Source organism: Nannobrachium achirus (assembly GCF_963921795.1).
Source record: "Nannobrachium achirus genome assembly, chromosome: 23".
Classification (NCBI taxonomy): Eukaryota; Metazoa; Chordata; class Actinopteri; order Myctophiformes; family Myctophidae; genus Nannobrachium; species Nannobrachium achirus.
The window spans coordinates 49,787,453-49,812,182 of NC_137830.1; the positions used below are offsets into that span (position 1 = coordinate 49,787,453).

At 43.7% G+C, this 24,730-nt stretch overlaps 1 protein-coding gene across 1 annotated transcript; it reads right to left on the reverse strand.

The window, feature by feature from the left end:
* Positions 1 to 221: 221 nt before the first annotated feature.
* LOC308308960 (bridge-like lipid transfer protein family member 3B) lies at positions 222 to 15,507 on the reverse strand (the record flags this gene model as incomplete). The annotated part of the gene is made up of 7 exons (XM_080754412.1): positions 222 to 368; positions 2,078 to 2,310; positions 3,081 to 3,189; positions 5,306 to 5,353; positions 7,244 to 7,470; positions 15,219 to 15,241; positions 15,374 to 15,507. 7 exons carry the CDS (start codon positions 15,505 to 15,507, stop codon positions 240 to 242), a joined length of 903 nt encoding a protein of 300 aa, XP_080610538.1. The 3' UTR covers positions 222 to 239.
* Between the last annotated feature and the right edge of the window lie 9,223 nt (positions 15,508 to 24,730).

The window sequence follows — 24,730 nt, forward strand, 5'->3', positions numbered from 1 at the left end:
TTTTCCCTCCCCCGCCCGACCGCCAAATTGTTGACGTCACCTAGGATGAGTTAGAAAAAAAAATGAAAGAAAATAATCCACACAACAAAAACAAAACAGCCACGTTGCTTGCTAATGCTGCCTCCCGGTGCCTGCGGACAGAGAAAAGCCTGACCCTAACCCTGACCCTGACCCTGACCCTGACCTTGACCCTGACCCTGACCCTGACCCTGACCCTGACCCTGACCCTGACCCTGACCCTAGCTGGTGTTGATCTTGAGACTCTTCATGCGGTGCAGCAGTGAGTCCTTCTCCATCTGGGCCTCAGCCAGCGCCATCTTGGCTCTGGAGAGTTCCACTTTCAGACACTCGTTCTCCTCCATCAGCATCTGAACAAACAACCCCCAAAAAAAAGGTGACCAAGATTAGTGGAAAAGACTTGAACCTGTGTGTTTGCGCGTGTGTGAGTGTGTGTGTGTGTGTGTGTGTGTGTGTGTGTGTGTGTGTGTGTGTGTGTGTGTGTGTGTGCGTGTGCGTGCGTGCGTGCGTGCGTGCGTTAAGCCTGGGCGATATTAGGAAAACCTTCAATATTCGATAACGTTGTTGAATACCTCGATATCGATATTACTCACGATATTAGCAAAAACAATTGCATTATATAGTTTTTAATGTTTTTCTGCTTTAGGTCCACTGCCTGCTTAACCCAGATAATGAATAGCATATCCTTTCATGCACACTGCACAGTGCACATAGAATAAAGAAATTAAATGCCTTATTTCCATTTTCCAACAATGGTTTTATTGAAATACCCACACCTGGTTCCGCACCCAGGATAAGGGACGTGCAGAGAATGTTAGAGAGGCAGGGGCTGACATTTCTAAAACTGCCTTTTGGTGGAAATATGGAAAACAGCAGACCTCCAAGCTCACAGCGCCCTCTCGCTTGTAGGTCGGCTATTTTCGGTGCGTGATACCACACTGAACTAAGCATAATCATCAATTATTTCAACATAAGATGCTGCATTCAAGTTCAGGAGAGTTTGGACAAGACAATTCTCTTGAATGCTGCCTACAGGTATGGCATGGAAAGAGGGGGCATTTGCATTTCTTTCACCATAGTAAAAACTGCATTCGTGGTCTGAAGAGGGCACTTTATAGCCACTTTTCCACTGACATGGCCCAACACCACACCACACCACTCCGCCCACTTGTGCCAAGTTTTCCACAACAAGGACCTGGGTAGAGTGGTGTGAAAGCAGTACTAAACGTGGTACTAAAAAGTATCCAATCTAGAGTAGGTCTGAGCTAGGCCAAACAGGGCCAAAACACTTCATAATGAATGATCACTCACTGACTTTTCATTTAGACCACCAGGATATAGTTGTAATACATGATAATAGATTTGTTTCTTACCGATAGGGGGACTTTTGTGCAGTTGAACATGTAGATATTTTGTGTGGTGTGATGTTGTGTGGCACTAAAGCTGCAGTCTAAAAGGGTCTTATGTGTGCACGTGGCTGTGTAGCGACCGCGGTTTTCCCAGTAAACCTAAGCACAAAAATAAATAAAAAAATAAGACCTTAAACCTGGCGAAAACAGTTGCGTGCATTAGCGCAAGATGACAATAAAGGAAATCATTAAATTAACTTCTGAAAAGCCTACTAGGCCTTAAAACCTCGTGAAAACAGTTGTGTGCATTAGCGCAAGATTAGATGAGGATAAAGGAAATAATTAAATGGAAAACATTAAATTAACTTCTGAAAAGGCCTACACTAACCTACTAGTAAAACTAGTGGAACCGCGATCTAGCCACACGTGAATAATTGTGGTTGTAAACAATAACACAGACAATATAAATCCTTAGTCTAATAATGGGAAGAAGGGGTTATCATAATGGCCCCAAATAACTTTTAAATATCTTGCAATTGGCGACGAGTCTCTTCGGCAAGAGTGCCTCTCATTACATAAAGCTATATTATAACCTCTCCATCGATGGCAATAGTCAGTGGTATGGTGTTCCCCACACTCCCAGGCCCCCACCCTTGTGCTCAGGTTCACTGGGAAAACCGCGGTCGCGGCTGTGTAGGCGTGCTCCTCACCTTCTCTTTGCTGGACACGGAGGGGAGGAGGGGGAGGGGTTGGGTCTGCGTGGCTTTGGGGAGGGTGCAGATCACGGCCACGGCCTCGGGGACCGGGCTCAGAGAGGTGTCAATCAGCAGGCCGTCAGTCTGCGGTTGGTTCAGAGAGCTGTCACTCAGCCTCAACGCGCCGCCGCCACCGTCGTCGCAGTCCGTCCTGGCTTTGTCCTCTGCCGCCGGGCCGTTGTTCTCCACTGAGACCACAAGAGGGAGTAGCTGTGAGCCGCTTAACATCTGGACCAGGGGTTTTCAAAGTGGGTGACGGGGCACCCTGGGGTGCCGTGACGGCAGTCCAGGGGTGCCGCGAGATCATTTGATAATTTGGAATTTATTTGGACACTTGAAAAAATATTTAGTATCATTTTAAACTTGAAGTACAAAGTTATTTTCAGTCAGTTCTAACCAAAATGGCTGTTATCTCAACGTTTTCCTCGCAACATAATCACTAAAATATCGTCACTGCCGGGCAGAAACCTCGTATCTCCAAGTTTCAAATGTGTACGTCTTTTGGTAAAGCAAAGCCCTGCTTCATCACAGAAGACTGTCGCACAAAACTAGTGAAAACAGCAGATCTACAAGCACGCAACGCAATGCGAGGCGTTGTGTGCTTGTAGATCGGCTGTATTCACTAGTTTAGTACATAGATGATAAATACAAAACTAACGGTTTTGGACATACAAGGTTTCCACCCGACAACGATGATATGCTATAAATATAAGGTGCTGGGAGTGAGAATTATAATGTAGGGGTGCCTCGGATTAAATAAATATTGAGATAAATATTGAGACAAAAAAAATTGGGAACCACTGATCTGGACGACGTCTATGCAGGACCAGTTATGAAATGAAACAGTGGTTGGAGGTGTAAGCATGTGGTCGTGTGTGTGTGTGTGTGTGTGTGTGTGTGTGTGTGTGTGTGTGTGTGTGTGTGCGTGCGTGCGTGTGTGCGTGCGTGCGTGCATCACCTCCTATAAAGAAGGAGCCGTCGTCTCGTCTGTGTATGACCAGACTGTCCACGTGCACGCTGATGGGGGAGGGCTCCGGGTCCGAGGGGTTCTCACGTGGTCCGTCGTCCTGTGGGAGACACACGTTGTGTTTGGTGAAACCCATTAACTCAGCGGGTGCCCACGCGTCAAACTCTTTGATGTCGCTGGAAGCCCACAACGTTTTTTGACACGTTTACTGTATTCACAGTATTACATTTAAATCTCACTGTTAGGTCGGGGCTACGCCTGGATGCAGCCCATTCACCGCGGGTCGCTTCGAATCGACGCTGAGAGCATCGCGCGGCCGTTTTTTCTCCATATAATCCAATGCATTTCCCCATCTTTAACGCCCTTTATCTCTGATGTTTGTTTTATGGCTAAAACTGTGGCGGGGTGCGGCAAAATGACCAACTTTTGATCGGCAATGAACAGCTATGATCAACACTGGTCCATACAGTAAGTTACACAACAACATCCTGTCTGCGGTCATGTGACCAAGTGAGGTCATGACGCATGCATTGACGCAGCAGGGCCGTATTCAATAGAATGGTGGTGGGCCTGGGCAGCGAGAGGGATAAATGGGGCTCAATCTAGGGGCACCCAGTGTGTTAAAGAGTAGTTCACCCCCAAAATGACTTATTTTCTATTGATTACTCACGGAAAACCTACAGTGTGTTTCTATGTCAGTGGTTCTCAAACTTTTTTAATGTCAAGGACCTCCAAATATATGGATTTGGCCACGGATCTCAAAATATTTTGTTCCAGGGACCACCAGAACAAATATTTGAGATACATTCAAAGATGTGCCCCAAAATGTCACGACTTTTCAAAAATGGCAGATCTACAATCTACTTTTTTGGGGGGCTTTTTCTGCCTTTATTTATAGGAGATAGAATGAACAGGAGGACAGCTGACCTTCATGTCCAGGTGTGTGTGTGTGTGTGTGTGTGTGTGTGTGTGTGTGTGTGTGTGTGTGTGTGTGTGTGTGTGTGTGTGTGTGTGTGTGTGTGTGTGCTGACCTTCATGTCCAGGTGTGTGTGTGTGTGTGTGTGTGTGTGTGTGTGTGTGTGTGTGTGTGTGTGTGTGTGTGTGTGTGTGTGTGTGTGTGTGTGTGTGTGTGACCTTCATGTCCAGGTGTGTGTGTGTGTGTGTGTGTGTGTGTGTGTGTGTGTGTGTGTGTGTGCTGACCTTCATGTCCAGGTGTGTGTGTGTGTGTGTGTGTGTGTGTGTGTGTGTGTGTGTGTGTGTGTGTGTGTGTGTGTGTGTGTGTGTGTGTGTGTGTGACCTTCATGTCCAGGTGTGTGTGTGTGTGTGTGTGTGTGTGTGTGTGTGTGTGTGACCTTCATGTCCAGGTGTGTGTGTGTGTGTGTGTGTGTGTGTGTGTGTGTGTGTGACCTTCATGTCCAGGTGTGTGTGTGTGTGTGTGTGTGTGTGTGTGTGTGTGTAGGACCTTCATGTCCAGGTGTGTGTGTGTGTGTGTGTATGTGTGTGTGTGTGTGTGTGTGTGTGTGTGTGTGTGTGTGTGTGTGTGTGTGTGTGTGTGTGTGTGTGTGTGTGACCTTCATGTCCAGGTGTGTGTGTGTGTGTGTGTGTGTGTGTGTGTGTGTGTGTGTGTGTGTGTGTGTGTGTGACCTTCATGTCCAGGTGTGTGTGTGTGTGTGTGTGTGTGTGTGTGTGTGACCTTCATGTCCAGGTGTGTGTGTGTGTGTGTGTGTGTGTGTGTGTGTGTGTGTGACCTTCATGTCCAGGTGTGTGTGTGTGTGTGTGTGTGACCTTCATGTCCAGGTGTGTGTGTGTGTGTGTGTGTGTGTGTGTGTGTGTGTGTGTGTGTGTGTGTGTGTGCTGACCTTCATGTCCAGGTGTGTGTGTGTGTGTGTGTGTGTGTGTGTGTGTGTGTGTGTGTGTGTGACCTTCATGTCCAGGTGTGTGTGTGTGTGTGTGTGTGTGTGACCTTCATGTCCAGGTGTGTGTGTGTGTGTGTGTGTGACCTTCATGTCCAGGTGTGTGTGTGTGTGTGTGTGTGTGTGTGTGTGTGTGTGTGTGTGTGTGTGTGTGTGTGCTGACCTTCATGTCCAGGTGTGTGTGTGTGTGTGTGTGTGTGTGTGTGTGTGTGTGTGTGTGTGTGTGTGCTGACCTTCATGTCCAGGTGTGTGTGTGTGTGTGTGTGTGTGTGTGTGTGTGTGTGTGTGTGTGTGTGTGCTGACCTTCATGTCCAGGTGTGTGTCCCCGACGATGATCTCCATGGGCAACACCTGCGGGGCCAAAAGGGAATAAATATCGTTAAGAGGATACCCTGGCTGTGTCCGAAATGCGGAACACGTTCCCTACTCCCTAACCCTAAATGAGGGATCCAGATGTAGTGTACTACAGTAGTGAACAAATCAGCGCATTTCGGACACTACCCCGTCGCCATCTGGTTGCGTCATCGCTGTCGCACAGTTAAAACACTCTAGCGCTGGCTTTTGGAGCAATAAATAATGCGTGATTCCTAAACCCACCTAATAGCCGATCTACAAGCTCTCAACAGGGGGCGAAGCGACACGTTGTGAGCTTGTACATCAACTCCCCAATGTGGATTGGAAATAACATACCAACATGTTGCGTTGTTATTATGAGAAATAGGCCAAATATAATTATGTTTTTATTCATCACAATTCAATAAAATAATGTTAAAAAACATATAGGCCTATATATTTTTTTTAAATTGTATTCATTCATTGGTGAATCAATGAATGAATAATGTTTATGCCACATTCATTTGTCTCACATGCAGACATACACCCATGTTTGTGATAAAATAGGTTATTCTTGCTAATTTAAATAACATTATTTTATCATGATTATTATCAGCTGTGGAAGGTTGGGAAGAAAAGATCGAAAAACAAAAGCCTCCAGCGTCTATTCTCGTATGTTCTCTTCATAAACAACTTTAGAGCTGTTTTCATCATTAAATGATGAAAAGCAAATTTTGTTCTCTGGTGACAATGCTGTGGACAGTTGTTTTCTTTAGCCGGTGGTTCTGCTACGAGCGGTTCTGTTGCGTTTGCTCAGCAACAGGTGGCTACGCCTCCTGCCATGCAGAGACGAACCTGCAGTGTGCGTGTGCGCGTGCACACCGCATGTGCGTGCTCAAAGCGCGAGACAGCGGCCGTAGCGCAGTGCATTGTGGGGCGGCAGGGCTTGAATAGCGCTTGAATAGTGACCATCGAATGCTCACTACAAATCCAAATGCATTGTGGGATACTTCAGTACACTATATTAGGGTACAAAAATGCTCACTATACATTCGGACACTAGTTCAAAATGGCGGAGCCCCATTTTAGTACACTACATTAGTGAATAGGGTGGATTTCGGACACAGCCCCTGTCTCCACAATATGCCTTTTCAGAGATATCGTATATATCGTGATACAATGAAAATCCTGTTGAAATTGTTGATAGAGCAGATTCATTGCATTGCAGAATTCATTTAAACCTGCATTTTGGTCTAAAGCAGTAGTTCTCAAACTTGAAAATGTCAAGGTCTCCCCTTAACTCTGACAGTATACAAATGAAACCAAATGGACCCGTAAGGGTCCATTTGTATACTGTCAGAGTTACATACTTGTTAAGGGTCGATTTAGACCTCCCAAAAGGAACCCAGAGAGTCCCTGGACTCCACTTTGAGGACCACTGGTCTAAATGGTCTGGTACTCCTTTTTCTTGTAGTTTTTGTCTCCTTGTAGGTGGTTGTACTGTTAAGTAACTTGAAAAATCACACCCAATGTGAAGTGAGCGGTGGTCGTACTTGCATAACGTCTTCAATTGGTAATTGGTGATGTAATACAGGCTACACACACACACACATTGCTATGGCAAAACGCTGAGGAAAAAGACTAGAATATAGGTCTAGGATGTAATTGGTGATGTAATATGGCTACGCAAACACACATATTGCTATGGCAAAACGCTGAGGAAAAGTGGCTACAGACACACGCAGTCGCACAACCAATCTATGGAGCGGTTTACCACCGCTCAAAAATAACCATAAAAATGAACAAATGAAAATAAACAATGAAAAAGAATCGTGATAAGATTGTGTATCGCGTATCGCGATACAGCTTTGGGGAAAATATGTTTTTTTCCCCATATCACCCCCTCACCTGCGTGTCCTGGTCGTCGTCCTCCAGGAAGGCGGCCAGGTTCCTCAGCGTGGACATCAGCAGCGTGGCGCGGTAGCCGCACACGCGCAGCCGCAGGAAGCCGTTGCGCTCCGCCAGCGGAGAGCGGGCGGCGGCGCGCGGCCCGCTCTCCAGGCGCGCCTGGACCTCCGGGCCCGGCCGCCGCGCTGGCAGGGGGCCGCCGGCCGTAGCCTCCTCCCCCCCGCCGCCTGGACGGAGAGAGAGAGAGAGAGAGAGAGAGAGAGAGAGAGAGAGAGAGAGAGAGAGAGAGAGAGAGGTTAGAATAACAAGGGAGATTAAAGGAGTAGTTCACCCTCAAAATTACCTTTTTTCTATTGATTACTCACACCAAGGAGACTTGAGTTCAATATGTATTTTTTTTTTCTTATTTGTGGCATTCCTAAGACAAAAAAATGTGATTATAGTAAATGTACCCCCCATTGATTCCGGATGGGGACCCAAATGTATTTGGGTCTCCATCCGGAAGCAATGGGGGTACATTTATCATTTTGTGGTTGAACTAAAATGAGGGGCAGAGGTTCTGAATTGGCATCCAGGGAGAGACAACAGAGGTAAAATCAAATTGTGTTACGGGGCGGGGGGTAAGGTAGCGAGGAGGAAAACAGATGGGATTAAGAGAAAGACGAGGAAAAAGAGCTTCAGGGGATGATGAAGGGGAAGGAGGAGAGAGAGAGAGAGAGAGAGAGAGAGAGAGAGAGGAGAGAGAGAGAGAGAGAGAGAGAGAGAGAGAGAGAGAGCGAGAAAGGGAGGCTGAATCAGTGGAGTGAGACTGCAAAGTCTGCTGCAGTGGAAAGAGGAGGATGATGAGCCAAATTCTTGGCCCTGGTTACAAGGATTCACTGGGACAAGTCTTTGAATGTTTGAATGTCAAATCCTTCTAAGGTTTTTTTTTTAAATGTTTCTATGTCAGTGGTGCTCAAACTTTTTCATGTGAAGGACCCCCAAAAATGATATGTATTTGTTTGTTTATTTGGCCACAGACCCCCATCTCAAAATATTTAGTTCCAGGGACCATCCCCCGGAAGCTAAATTTGAGTTACAAATGTTCCCTTAAAAATCACATAAATTCAAAGATTTGCACACATTTTCATGACTTTTTCAAAAATAGCAGATCTAGCTCGCTGCTATTTTTCAATAAATAATTAAGGCTCCCTCCACCTTGGGCCCTAGTAACTCAGTCCCCCCCCCCCCCCCGCCTCTGATATTTGACAATTTGGCCAATGTTTACTTTGTCATTTTAGAGGTATTAAAAAGTCCTTAAATTGTCACAATGTTGCACATTAAGTTAATCATCAGTGGGGACCCCCCCCCCCCTAATAATTTGGGGACCCCCCTGGAACACTTCATGTCACACACACACAACCATGTTGGTCTGTCACGTGTACACAAAGCACCGCACAAAAGTACTCAAATAATTATGAAACACTCACACTGACCAACATGCACGCACACGCACACACACACACACACACACACACACACACACACACACACACACACACACACACACACACACACACACACACACACACACACACACACACACACACACACACACACACACACACACAGCTCAGTGGGTGCAACTCAACATGTCTGTGTGTGTCTGTGAAGCATGCAGTCCAACAGATGGAGAAACAGACATGAACAGGAACACACTGCTCTAAACAAGCAGGAGTTATTTTATCCAGGCATTCATCATAGTCAGAGCGTTTCAGGCAAAAATCGTGCACTTTATGAAAGAAGCATGACATTTGGCACACAGTTAGAACATGCCATCCCTTCCAAGAAACGGCCCCCACAAAACTGTGAAAAGCATGATGACTCATCACTAAATCATAGTTTTATTGCCAAATTATGGGCCAGTTTTTAGCTCAAGGAATGTTTTTCCTGCAAAACAAATGTTTGCATTGGATTCAGAATCCCGAAAAACACCTAGTTTGACCCCTCACATGCTACTTAAAGCATATTTATTTTTTGTATTATTTTACTCTATAGTAAAGTCTATGAGAGCCCAACTTTGATTGGCTCCCACAAGTTTCCCAAGACAAATCTGCGATGCCCCTATAGCCAAAAATGTTCCATATGACATGTTCTAACTGTGTGCCAAATGTCATGCTTCTTTCATAAAGTGCACGATTCCATCAAAATACTGCCCGAAACGCCTGGACTATCAAACACTCTACTATATAGGGTATGCACGTCCACTGGGCCCCGCCCCCCTAATCTAGACTGAGTGGCAAAACATTGAGCAGCATGGAGCATTGGAGTTTAGAAGTGCTAGTTGCAAATCACTCAATGGCCCTGCATACCACCTGTTTCTAATTTGAACATAATGTAGGAGGCAGCAGGATGTTGTGTTGTTGAAAACGAGTGCTTCCAAACTCTGACACTTGGAAAAATTAAAACCTGCACAGAATGTCTTGACAGAAAGTAGCTCATAACATGCCTATGGTGGATTTTTATGAAACAAAAACTTTGCAGATAGAAAGAGGATAATTCAAGCTTTCAGTACAGCCGCAATGTTGGTGATTTTAACTTTGTTTAATACAATCAGATAGGACTTTTCTGTTTGGATGTTTGGGCTGTCAATGGCAGAAATTAGTTTTTTGCCACTCAGTAGGCGTGTTCCCACATAACTTCCAGCAACAGTGATGTCACGCGCATACCCTCTATACAGGGCAGCTTACAAAGTGCAAGATCAGGGTGAATCCATGGCGTTGCACACAGAGCTGAAGCAGCAGTCCATACATTTTTAAACGCAACGCCCAAAACCCACTGGCTTCAAATGAAAACAAACATGGATTTATTCTTTGATCAGACTTTGTGTGCAAGGCCTTTAGAGCAGTGGTTCTCATCCTTGTCTGGATCAAGGTAGTGTAGGCCAGTCAATCTGAGGTTTGACCCAAAAAGAAATTGCACTAGTAATGGTTCAAGGTTTTTTATGATCCTTAGGGTCATCCAAAAAACATGTTAAAAATCGTCCAAAATATTCTTAGTGGATCAAGGTAAATTCAGGGGGTTAACTAACTAGGGCTTTTTCATGATTCTGAATCCATTGCAAGCAATTGTTTTGCACAAAAAACATTCCTCGGGCTAAAAATTGACCCACCCAAAAGTGTGAAAAGTGATGACTCATCACTACACCATAGTGTTGTGGGTCCTTTTTTGTCCAGGGGAATGTTTTTCGTGCAAAACAAATGCTTGCAATGGATTCAGAATCATGAAAACCCACTAGTTCGACCCCTCACATGCTTGGGGGGTCTTTTTTTCCTGTATAGTAAGTGAAGGGACCCAAACTTGAACCCCCTGAATTTACCTTGATCCACTAAGAATATTTTTTAAACTTTTAACATGTGTTTTATCGCTACCGCTATGTTGGTTTGTTTACTGTTGAGTGAGAAAACGACCCCCCCCCCCCCCCACACACACACACACACACACACACACACACACAGGTTGAGAACCACTGCCTTAGAGACAAACGACAGAGTAAGGGTCACGTACTTTTAAGTAGAGGAAAACAATTAACCACTTAAACTCTCTATACTTCGCTGACCGGGGTCAGCGAAGTAGAGGTCCCCCAGCCCAGGGGTCCACCAGGGGTCCCCAGTCCTGGGGTCCCCCGGCCCAGGGGTCCCCCAGTCGCCCCTGACTTGGCTCCCTTCTTTTCCCCCTCAACACCAAACAGAGCATCTACAAGCTTGCTGCAACTCGCAGCAGATCATCTATTTTCACCGAATGTTCGTCGGGTATGATGACATCCCAAGAATAGAGAGCCTAAGGTTCAAGTGGTTAAGATCTCACACACACACACACACACACACACACACACACACACACACACACACACACACACACACACACACACACACACACACACACACACACACACACACACACACACACACACACACACACACACACACACACACACACACACACAGCTCAGTACGTGCAACTCAACATGTCTGTGTGTGTCTGCATGCAGTCCAACAGATGGAGAAACAGACATGAACAGGAACATCCAGAATATGTGTGTAACGTCCGTCCCGGTCTGATGATTGGATGATTAAAAATGTCCAATGAGACCATACTTTGAGGATTGGTCAAGCTTCACATGACAATTCGGCCCTCCAGATAAAATCTTTCATTCATTCAGAATTGGATGGATGTATAGATCACAGAGTTCATAGCTCTAGAACACATAGAATAAAAGTTCACCGCTTCACTTTGAACCGAGGTTTGATTTTTACTATGGTGAAAGAAATGCAAATGACCCCTCTTTCCATGCCATACCTGAAGGCAGCGTTCAAGAGAATTGCCTTGTCCAAACTCTCCCTCTCTGCCCTCTCTATGTAGAAATCCATACCGTACACCACATCTCCAGTATTGACTTGATTATGTTCTTGACTTCTTTAGCTCAGTGTGGTATCAAGCACCGAAAATAGCCTACCGCTGAGACGTGTTGTGAGCTTGGAGGTCTGCCATTTTCACTGCCCTTTTAGAAATGTCAGCCCCCGTCACTCTCTAACATTCTCTGCACGTCCCTGGGGTGAAAGGTCGCACCAGTGGGGCTCACTCAGCTCGGAGGTGGATGTGTAGAACGGGTACACATTATTGTGTATCATTATTTTATGCTTTAACTATTGAAAAATAGCAGATATACAAGCTCACAGCGCCGTGAAAATGAGAATTTTGACCCGAAAGTGTCTTTTGAATCCTTCTAAGGTTTTTTGAAAAACCTCTGTTTCTATGTCAGCAATCTGGCCAGCCATCGTCAAAGAAAAGGTCCTTTTCACTTAAATGGACACAGGCAAACGGATGGTCAAAACGGGTCCTATGACAACAGGTATAGTGGGGTTTGCATTAAAGGGGGAACCAGCACTGTGTCTGCAACACAGTCCGAGGCACAGACAGATACAGAGATCTCCATAATGGGAATAAAGGGACACAGACAGACAGATACAGATATCTCCATATATGGGCATAAAATGGACCCCGGCAAACAGATGGTCAATACGGGTCCTACAGAGATCTCCATATATGGGCATAAAATGGACGTTAACAGACAGATATCTCCATATATGGGCATAAATGGACACACGCAAACAGATGGTCAAAAACAGATCCTATGACAACAGGTATAATGGGGTTTGCATTAAAGGGCGGGGCATTCATTCCCTATTTACATTTACATACATACATTCTAGTTGATAATAATAATAATACTAATGATGATGATGATAATAATAATAACAATAATAATGTATAGACGTAAAGTGAATAATTGCGACCGTCAGGGCGCAGTTACTATCAAAACATCCACTGGCTGTCCGTCAGTCTGTCACACTTAAGTTTTGCCCCTAATCTTATCTCCGGCACCGCATGTGAGAAATGAGGGGCGGAGGTTGTGGTTTGTCAGACAAGGATTGTGTGTGCAAAGTTTGGCATGGATAGGGATCCATGTCAAACTTTGCACACACAATCCTTGTCTGACAAACCACAACCTCCGCCCCTCATTTCTCACATGCCCCTGTTCTAGCGCCACCACGAGGCTGCTTTTTTCTTACAATATTCATGGACACTGCTCCTACAGATCTTGCCTAAAAATCACGCAAAGTGCTACACACTATCTCGCAACTCATGTCAGCAACATGCATCTGTCACATTTCCCATATTCCCTCCTGATAGGCTACGACTGCCTTCTAAAGTTTGATGGATTGCTCCCCTTTCAAAAAGATCCGCAAATCATGAACACCACATGCCTTTTCTTTGCAATTAGCCACACACATTCCCTCAACACATAGGCCTATATGCATGACACTTAACATCTTCACATCTACTTGCACATGGGCCTCTTCTAGCGCCACCACGTGGCCGATTTTTGCAAAACACATATTGGCCCGATTAGGGAGTTTTACTGATTCATAAACACACACCCTGTTGCTTTGTCTACACAACCAACAGCAATCAGCTGTCACAATATCCATGCGAGAGAGAGAGAGAGAGAGAGAGAGAGAGAGAGAGAGAGAGAGAGAGAGAGAGAGAGAGAGAGAGATTGTTGTAGTTGCTGTCTGGAGCATTTTTCACATTAAGTTGGTATAAAAGTGTGCACAGTTCTGCATAGACCATAGTGTTTCTGCATAGACCATAGTGTTTCTGCATAGACCATAGTGTTTCTCAAAACTTTCAAAGGACAAGGTCTTCCCCTTAACTCTGACAAGTGTACAAATGGAACCAAATCATTTCATTTGGTTCCCTTTATACACTGTCAGAGTTACAGACTGGCATGGGTCAATTTAACCCCCCCCCCCCCCCCCCCAATTAATAACCCTTTTAGTGCCTATCCCGAACTAGTTCGGGATATTCGGGATCAAAAACAATTTTTTATTTGCTATTTTACTTACCCCGAGCTGCTTGGAGCAACGTGGGTGGTCCCGGCTCGCCCAGCGCTCACCAACGAGAGACGCTAGATGCTCCGACTATTTATTCCATTGAAAATGGTTTAAAATAAAGTTTAGACCCCCCCCAATGTTCACCAAATGTTCATTGTAGGCGGCGCGACGTATTCTAGGGTGCCTATCCCGAACTAGTCCGGGATATTTAATAAAATGAATTATTTTATCGGAGGCCTCAACGAAGCCCCGGTCTAGACGTCCATCCTTGGCCGGGACTTAGACTCGGCCATCCACGGGCCGTATTCGCGCTAACGGCCGAATCGCGCCGCCCACTCCAATAATAAATCACATCTTTAGACAGGATTTTCTCCGGATTGTGTCCCCAGACCCAATGAGAAAGTTGTTTGCGGCTGAAATAGCTTTAGATCGGGCTTCTCAATGGGTTAGCATTTTGGCTACGTGTCAGCTAGCTTCCTCCTCTGGACACCCATAGGATTGACCGGAGTGAAAACACGAGCCAGTTGGGAGAGGGTCGACGAAAGCTATAAAGAAGGTCAATGGAGAAATTTCTGGCACTCTAGCACCCCTTGTGGCCGGATGGCACTGTATGAGTTAAGGAACCCACAGAGAGAGTCCCTGGAATCCACTTTGAGAAACACTGCTTTAGACCAGTGTTTCTCAACCACTGTGCCTGGGGACCTTTGGTGTGCCCCTGAGAAGGGTCAAGTGTGCCCTTAAAACAGCCCGATCTACAAGCACACAACGCCTTGCGGTGCGAGGCGTTGTGTGCTTGTAGATCTGCTGTTTTCACTACTGTTGTGCGACAGCCTTAACATACACCCCCGTATTATGTTGGTGTGCCCATGGATTCTTGGGACATGAAAAAGGTTGAGAAACACTGCTTTAGACCATGTTGTCAATAGATATTTCTCTCCCTCTCTCTCTCTCTCTCACGCACACAGCAGATAACAACCACTACGGTTATATCACAGCGAATAGCCCTCCCACAGTAGCTACAGCAGCAGCACACTATGGTACAACATTACAGTATATGGGGGGACTGCCCATAAGTCAGAAATCTCATTAGTCCGAATTTAGTTAGGGTTAGGTTTAGGAATAGTTTTACTGAGGTTGTTAGGGTAAGGTTTAGGTTTAGCACCAGGTTAAAGGACAACTTTAGTTTTTTACAACAAGGGTTCATGTTTTAGATTGTAATTAAAGAATATAGAAGATGAGTGTTAAATTGATTTCATTTACTTCTTTCTATTGTTGTAGAGATTCTTATTTCAGTGGTTGGAGGCATGCGTACAAGTGGCTAAATATGTCATTTTACACAGAATAAGCGCAACCTTTCATGGTTGGGTGTGACTTATGGGGGCTAGAAGTGTTACTGTAAACAGCAATAAAGAAACTGCTGACTTATTCTGTGTAAAAATACATATTTAGCCACGCATGCGTATGCATGGCCCACATTTTAGCACGGTAAACGCCATAAAACAATAGAACGAAGCAAATGAAAACATTTTAACACTCACCTTGTCTTTTCTCGAATAACAATCTAAAATATGAACCCTTGTTGTAAAAACAACAAAGTTGTCCTTTAAACGTCACCAGATTCTGACTACTAATGGGATGTCGGAACAATGAGGTTTCGGACCAATGCCATAGGTTGTTATTATCTCTCTCTCACCTCAGTAGACTGGGCAGCGGTATGGACCCGGAGGCTGAGCCCAGGATCCCTCCTCTCCTCCCCGTCAGTAGTTTCTCCACGGTGGCCACATTGCCGGTGCGGGCGGCTTCCAGCAGCTCCTGCTCCTTGCCCATGATGACGACCAGCGATCCAAAGAAATTACACAGAAAAACACGCAAGTTTCACGCAATAAAAGCACGTATAGGAGGTATAATATAATCCGTTCGTTGGTTGGTTGGTTGGTTCTGGGTCGGGGATACCCCAGGCAGCCCCCTCCTCTCCTCCCCACCACCCACCCCAGACTCTGTGATGGTGAGCTTAGTAAGAAGCCATCTGAGTGGAATGGTTCATCCTCCTCCTCCGACGGCTCCCAACGGTTCACCCGAACAGCAACAACAACAGTCAGCAACCGTCCGGTCCGTTGTCCCGTCGACGCGATGCTGCAGAGCGCATAGAGTTATAATATTAAGGCAGAGCGGCTCTCTCTGCTGAGAGGCTCAGCTCGGCTCGGCTCGGCTCCCCCCGGCCCCGGCCCAGGCCCGTTCAGGAGGACCACCGGTCCATTTTCCCCGAACACAAAAACGGAGCCGAACGGAACCGTTGTTGTTGGGTGCCGTACTGGCGTGCAAAGACAGAAAGGCTGCAGACTGAGCGACTCTAGCAGCCTTAAGTGCACACAGAGAGAGAGAGAGACAGAGAGAGATCCTCCTCCTCTGTCCGCTTTTTAAAACAAAAAGACCAAACAGAAAAACGTCGCGTTCCCTTATTGCTCCGTGTGTATCTTAGACCCTCCGTTCACTGCTTTGTTGTCCCATATATAATATAATATATATTATGATGGGACCGTTGCTGAATGCTGACCGTTAACTCTGGGTCTGCTGCCTGCTGGATTCTTTCTATTCCCAGTCCGAAGCAGCTCGCTTTTCTCTTTCGCTCGCCACTTTTCCAGCCCGGTGTGTGTGTGTGTGTGTGTGTGTGTGTGTGTGACTGACTGTACACTAGTCTTAGTCTACACACATAACGTGTGTGTATGGGCGTGCCGTGGTACGCACCAACAGTAGGCAGGGCAGGAGGAGGAGAATGCCTTTTGTTCATTCAGTCCATTTAAAAACAATAAAAAACTATCATAGCCTCCATTTAATATGAATATTTTACACGTGTGTACAATCAATGTGAAAATGATATCGCTATTAACGTAGGTCTACTACACACGGCTTGTGAAATGTGTGTATTATTTTGTGCCTTTTATTTTTAAATGCCATTATCGTCACGCCAGACAGTGCAGATTTAAAACACATTTTCGGTGTAGAAATAATGGTTTGAGGATAATAAAGGGCTGCGTTGTGTCAGTGAACTCATATTGATGCTAGTGTGCTTTTAATGTGTGACCATTGACAACCTGGGACACAGACACACCCCCTCGCTCCAGGCACGTGCACACATAGACATCAAAGGGGGCTTGAGCCCCTGCCCTTTTATCTAAAAAGTGCCCTCTCCAGACCATCAGGCGTCACAAGGGGTAGGAAAGTGGGACTGAGTTACCAGGGCCCAAGGTGGAGGGGCCCTAGTAACTTTAGCTATTGAAAAATAGCAGATATACAAGCTCACAGCGCGGCACCGAGTGCCGCACTGCGAGCTTGTAGATCTGCTATTTTTGAAAAGTCGTGAAAATGTGCGCAAATCTTTGAATATATGTATTTTTTAAGTGAACATTTGTAACTAAAATTTTGCTTCTGGGGGGTCCCTGGAACTAAATATTTTGAGATGGGGGGGGGTCCTTCACATGAAAAGGTTTGAGCATCACTGACATGGAAACATAGGTTTCTTGGCACACATTTTCACAATTTTTCAAAAATAGCAGATCTAAAAGCTCGCAGCTGTGAGCTTGTATATCTGCTATTTTTCAATAGTTAACATTCATGGGGGGCCCGCAGTGAATCCTTGTACCCAGGGCCCAGAATTTGGTGTGACGCCCCTGCAGACCATGAATGCAGTTTTTTAAATATAGTGAAAACTAAGCTACTATTATTTAGGACATAACATGAAACTTTAAAACTTACAGGCATTCGAAGGATGGCACGATGATGATGATATTTTTCGGAGCAGCACAGCTGTAGATATCTACTGTATAGTACTGTGTTCTATTCGTCTGTCATTCAATGTTATATGAGATACTTAAATGGTTTCCTGTGGAAATAAGCTTAGTCTTTTCATGGATCTCCTTTTAGTAGACCTTGTACCAGTGAACTGTACCGTCATGAAACTGTACCTTTTCCTATGCAAACTTCTAATAAAGTCTTCAATCAATCAATCAATCAATCTCAAACAACTAATCAGCTCCAACACAACTGTTCTCCACGTTCAAACACTAACGCAGAATGGCCAGTAGGTGGCACCAAATAATCAGCTTCAGTGGTGGAAAAAAGGACTCAAATGTTTTGCATTACTTGTGTTACACTGAGGTTGTAGATCTGAAGATTTTCAAACAATCTTGAAAACATTAGATTATTATTATTTTGTATTTCTGAATATTTTAACCACACAAATCTTTTATGGCACAAAATATGTCCAGGGCCAAAACCAGTGGTGTGTCCTAGATCATTTTCGGGGTCCTTGAAATGAAAAAGGTTAGATAAACACCGCCATATTTGATGGGTGATGGATGTGACGCAGCAACATATTGTGATGGTTCTATAACTCTATCAGGCGTGTGATCCGGTCTCGCGCCCGCCTTCCGTATTCCATACTCTTGCACGCACACATCCATGCACACACCACACCACTTCTGGATATCAGAGAGCGACACATTTTGTTCCCCGTCATGCACTGGGCGCACATTGTAGAAAAAAACTAAAAAAAGAACACACAATTCATGATATATTAGTTTGCTTTTTTTGTCAACTCCAACGTCGCGTTCGTGTGCTCAGGTGAGCTGCTCTACCGCCCTACTTTACCATCTGAGATCTCTCGGGGGGAGTTGATAACGCTCGTAAAGCCCCGGGCCGGACCAATCAGCGGCAGCTACGGGCGGGCTCTGAGCGGCTCTGAGCCAATAGAGTCTGATTGCAGACCACGTGGATGCAGACAGGCCAATATGAGTGGTTGGAGTTGGCACTCCCAGACTGTGATAGAGAGACGGCCACATCCAATCACCTGATAAAGCATTTAAAAAAAATGGCCCGCCCCTTACATCGGTTCTGCCCGAGAGATCCCAGATGGTAAAGTAAGGCGGTAGCCTACGCACTACTGCCACCATCGGGCAGGTCAGGTTAGAGCTGCCCTGCCACAAGCCCAATGTCATCTTATTCAAGAAGAATGAATCATTGAGGAAACAGCGTTAATTATTCGTTAATTGTTTTAATTTATTGGGCGACGGACTGTGGGCTAATTGATTGATTGATTGAAGACTTTATTAGAAGTTTGCATAGGAAAAGGTACAGTTTCATGACGGTACAGTTCACTGGTACAAGGTCTACTAAAAGGAGATCCATGAAAAGACTAAGCTTATTTCCACAGGAAACCATTTAAGTATCTCATATAACATTGAATGACAGACTAATAGAACACAGTACTATGCAGTAGATATGTAAGGAAGATAAAAAGAAAGAACAAAAAAAAAGAAAACAGTAAGTCTAAACAAACAGAAAGTATATACAAAGAAGGGGCAGGGGAGGGGAGGGCTTCTTACCAGTTGCGAACGGCTGCTGCCTCTAAGTGGTTTTTCAGGGCAATTTTAAAGGATGCTAGTGATCCACACTCCTTTATGGCCTTCGGTAAGGCTTTCCACATGTTGGTGGTATAGCAGAAGAAGTCAAGTCAAGGTGGAGTCTGAAAAGGTGAGTCTTCAGTCCACGGCGAAAGCTAGCGAGTGAGTCCGTTGTTCTAAGTGCGACAGGAAGTTTATTCCACAGCTTGGGGCCCAGAAGGGCAAACTGTCTCGGACGAGTGGATTTTTGCCCTGGGGTTTTTAGCGAGGGTTCTGTCAGAATCCCTGTGTTGGCTGATCTAAGTGAACGGGTGGGGGTGTAGGGGTTGATCAGGTTTTGGAGGTATGGAGGAGCCATACCTTTGGCTGCTTTGAAGGTCAGCATCAGTGTTTTGTATTCAGTGCGGGCCGCAACCGGGAGCCAGTGGAGGCTGCGGAGAAGGGGAGAGACATGTGAGAACTTAGGCTGGTTGAAGACCAGTCGTGCCGCGGCATTTTGGATCAGTTGGAGAGGTTTAAGTGCACATGCCGGGAGACCAGTGAGGAGAGAGTTACAATAGTCAAGTTTTGATATGACAGATGTCTGGATGAGGAGCTGGGCTGCCTCCTGGGTGAGGAAAGGTCTGATTTTACGGATGTTATAGAGTGTGAACCTACAGGACCGGGTGAATGATGCAATGTGTGCCTTGAATGATAGCTGGCTGTCCAGGACCACACCAAGGTTTCTAGCAGTTGGAACTGCTAGAAACTGCAGATAACTGCAGATATGCAAGCTCACAGCGCGGCACCGAGTGCCACTCTGCGAGCTTGTAGATCTGCTATTATTTTTTAATCGTGAAAAATAGAATTTTGACCCGATTCTATAAGTGTCTTTTGAATCCTTCTAAGTTTTTTTTGAAAAACCTATGTTTCTATGTCAGCAATCTGGCCAGCCATCGTCAAAGAAAGGGTCCTTTTCACTTAACTGGAACTCAGTTAGTCTGTTCTTGAGAGACCACTATGTCAGTGGTTCTCAAACCTTTTCATGTGAAGGACCCCCAAAATGATATGTATTTGGCCACGGACCCGCATCTCAAAATATTTAGTTCCAGGGACCACCCAGACGCAAAATTTGAGTTACAAACGTTCGCTTCAAAAAATACATATATTCAAAGATTTGCACACATTTTCACGACTTCTTCAAAAATAGCAGATCTACAAGCTCGCAGCGCGGCACTCGGTGCCGCGCTGTGAGCTTGTATATCTGCTATTTTTCACTGGTTAAACTAAATCATTCAATAATCCCAGGCCTAAATAGGTTAATTGTCCCCTGGTTTTTCTCCCACCAAGCGGTGGAGATCCTGGCCGACATCATTCAGAACAGCACGCTGGGCGCGGCGGAGATCGAGCGCGAGCGAGGAGTCATCCTGAGGGAGATGCAGGAGGTGGAGACCAACCTGCAGGAGGGCTGTCACAATTATTACATAATCGTCTAATCGTGATTATTTGACATAATCGCAATTATTTTGTCATAATCGTCATAATCGTGAATGTTAAAAAATGTCTGAAATAGTGGAAATAGCAGATCTACAAGCTCACAACGCGTCGCATCGCGACGCGTTGTGAGCTTGTAGATCGGCTATTTCCACTATCAAAGTAATTTTTTAAGTAGTCAAATATGTCAGTAATGTATTTGTATATTTAGGTTATGTGTCATATCTACCATGTGCAACTTCAAAGCCTAAAAGCCAAACAGAAATGTAATTATCAACGACAAAAACACAATTAAATCGTTAATCGCCAATTATTTGAGTGACAATTAATCGTCATGTAAAATGTCATATCGTGACAGCCCTAACCTGCAGGAGGTGGTCTTTGACTACCTCCACGCCACCGCGTACCAGGAGACGGCACTGGGCAGGACCATCCTCTGCCCCACGGAGAACATCAAGTAAAGCACCTTTATGTTAGCCTGGAGCCAGCCTGTTCGTGCATAAATTAACATAACCTTTCAGAACTTTGACATTTCTGTATTATAAATGCTTCTTTTGAGTGGCTGTGTGGAATATTCTAATATTTTGAGATATGGATTTTTGATTTTCATGAGCTGTATGCCATAAAAATCGAAATTAAAACAAAACAAAACTTTTGAATATGTCACTGCATGCACAATGGATCTAAACAATATGAAAGTTTAAAAAAAATATTATGTTACAGAAGAAAATGAACTTTTACACAATATTCTAATTTTTTGAGAAGGATCTGTATATGTATGCAGCTCGCAGCTCCTTCTCTAAAAAATATAGAACTACACTCACCTCACGCTGCTTCCGCTCCGTCACTCAAACGGCTCCCTCTTACTTCCGGTGAACGAGGAGCGATGAAAAGGTTCCGCCCAGCAGTCTGTATTTATGTATTATTATGAAATCATTATATTAGTATTTATTAATATATACTGGGACCTGATCTGTATTTATTTATTATTGTTAAATCATTACTAATAGTAGCCTATTTATTTATGCTGGGACTTCATCTATAGATTTGTATTTATTTATTATTATTAAATCATTATTAGTAGTATTTATTTATATCTGCTGGGATCTCATCTGTATTTATTTATTATTATTAAATCATTATTAGTAGTATTTATTTATATAAGCTGGGACTTCATCTATAGATTTGTATTTATTTATTATTATGAAATCATTATTAGTAGTATTTATTTATATCTGCTGGGACCTGATCTGTATTTATTTATTATTATTAAATCATTATTAGTAGTATTTATTTATTATTATTAAATCATTATTAGTAGTATTTATTTATTATTATTAAATCATTATTATTAGTATTTATTTATATCTGCTGGGACCTCATCTGTATTTATTTATTATTATTAAATCATTATTAGTAGTATTTATTTATTATTATTAAATCATTAATAGTAGTATTATTATATAAGCTGGGACTTCAGCTATAGATTTGTTTATTATTATTGTTAAATAATTGACTATTATTTGTATTCATTTATATTTGCTGGGACCTCATCTATAGATTGGTATTTATTTATTCTCTCAAAATAGTAGATCTACAAGCTCACCAAGAGAGTACAAATGGAACCAAATGGACCCTTGCAGGTCTGTAACTCTGAGAGTGTACAAATGGAACCAAATGGACCCTTACAGCTCTGTAACTCTGAGAGTGTACACACGGAACCAAATGGACCCTTACAGCTCTGTAACTCTGAGAGAGTACAAATGGAACCAAATGGACCCTTACAGCTCTGTAACTCTGAGAGTGTACAAATGGAACCAAATGGACCCTTACAGGTCTGTAACTCTGAGTGTACAAATGGAACCAAATGGACCCTTACAGCCAGGTCTGTAATTCAGAGTGTACACAAGGATCAAATTTGTTCTCCTGCTATACCACCAAAATGTGGAACGCCTTACCGAAGGCCTTAAAGGAGTGCAAATCTCAAGCATCCTTTAAAACCGCCCTGAAAAACCACTCACAGACCTTGTATCAGTGAACTGTCATGAAACTGTACCTTTTACTATGCAATACTTCCAATAAATACCTCAGTCAATCAATCAAACAATGGAACCAGATTTCGTTCCATGTGTACTCTCTATTTCTGACAGTAATCATTAGAGCAGTGGTTCTCAACCAGTGGTCCGGGGACCACCTGTGGACCTTGAGGGGGTTCCAGGTGGTCCCCAGCTAAATGATGGAGAGTTGGTAACCAACCATTTGGTTTCATTTTATCCTCTCAAGAGTTAAACTATTGTTAAACATTTGCATTAATTAATTTACAAGAAGTCTAAAAATTAAGAGAATGTAGAAGAATTGTTACTTTGATCAAAGTTTGCCTGTTATCTCTCCTATGAGAACTTTAGCCAAAAATAGCAGATCTAAAAGCTCACAACGCCGAGCTTGTAGATCGGCTATTTTTGGCAAAGAGGTTTGGCGTATAAGGGGGAAAAGAGCAGACTAAGTACAGAGTGAAAGGTCAAGTTTATTGAGTATTGACGGTTCAAGTGGTTAAATATCTGAAAACACAAATTGACATGAATCCAAAATACACTGATGATTGTGCTGTCAAACAATGAAACTATATGGAATCTATGAACAGGTTGTGGGGGTCACTGCTTCATCTCTCTTTCTCTCAACTAAGGGGTCCCTGCTTCATCTCTCTCTCAACTAAGGGGTCCCTGCTTCAACTCTCTCTCAACTAAGGGGTCCCTGCTTCATCTCTCTTTAAACTAAGGGGTCCCTGCTTCATATCTCTCTCAACTAAGGGGTCCCTGCTTCATCTCTCTCTCAAACTAAAGGGTCCCTGCTTCATCTCTCTCTCAACTAAGCGGTCCCTGCTTCAACTCTCTATCAACTAAGGGGTCCCTGCTTCAACTTTCTCTCAACTAAGGGGTCCCTGCTTCATCTCTCTCTCAACTAAGGGGTCCTTGGCCTGAAAACGTTGAAGACCCCTGATATAGGGTGTTTGGTCTATCAGTGCATCTCAAACGTTTCTGACTTCGGTTCTCCCTTTCTGCATGTGCTTTCTGAATCAAAGTACCCTAAAGTTATTAAAATATTTATGCAAATATATTTTTATATGCAAAAAGGTATTACTTTCTACTCTGTAACAGTTGTGGTAGTCAGGTTCTTGAAAACTTAGGTTCTCACAAAGTTTCTTAAAGTTTCATAATTAAATACAACTGCATTTCATATTTTCTTTCACATTCCCTCTGTAGTACCTCCGAGTACCCCTAGGGGTCAATGTAGCCCCATTTATAGAGCTATTTAACAGTTACTGAACAAACACTCTATAGAGATGATTACTGTCACAATATAGAGCTATTTAACACTGTTACTGAACAAACACTATAGCAATGATTACTGTCACAATATAGAGCTGTTTAACACTGTTACTGAACAAATACACTATAGCAATGATTACTCTCACAATATACAGTAGAGCTGTTTAGCACTGTTACTGAACAAACACTCTATAGCAATGATTACTGTCACAATATAGAGCTGTTTAGCACTGTTACTGAACAAACACTCTATAGCAATGATTACTGAACAATATAGAGCTATTTAACACTGTTACTGAACAAACACTCTATACTATAGAGTGTTTGTTCAGTAACAGTGTTAAATAGCTCTATATTGTGACAGTAATCATCGCTATAGAGTCTATAGCGATGATTACTGTCACAATATAGAGCTATTTAACACTGTTACTGAACAAACACTCTATAGCGATTACTGTCACAATATAGAGCTATTAACACTGTTGCTGAACAAACACTATAGCGATGATTACTGTCACAATATAGAGCTGTTTAACACTGTTACTGAACACACACTAATGATTACTGCGTGTGCGTGTGTGTATGTGCGCGCGTGTGCGTACAGAATAACCCTCACTTCAAAAAGTTACATTCAAAATGTTTTTATTTTATAATATTTTATTGTTGTTTTTATCAAAACATTGTATCAGGGTTTAATGTAACTTTGGCACAATGTAAATAGAATAGCAATGGTTTCATTTTATTGGAAATATGAGTAAATATAAATGTTTTACATTTTATAAAACCATCTTATAGGTAAAAAAAACAAACAAAAACATAACAAAACAAAAATACATGATTTTCAAAACCCTT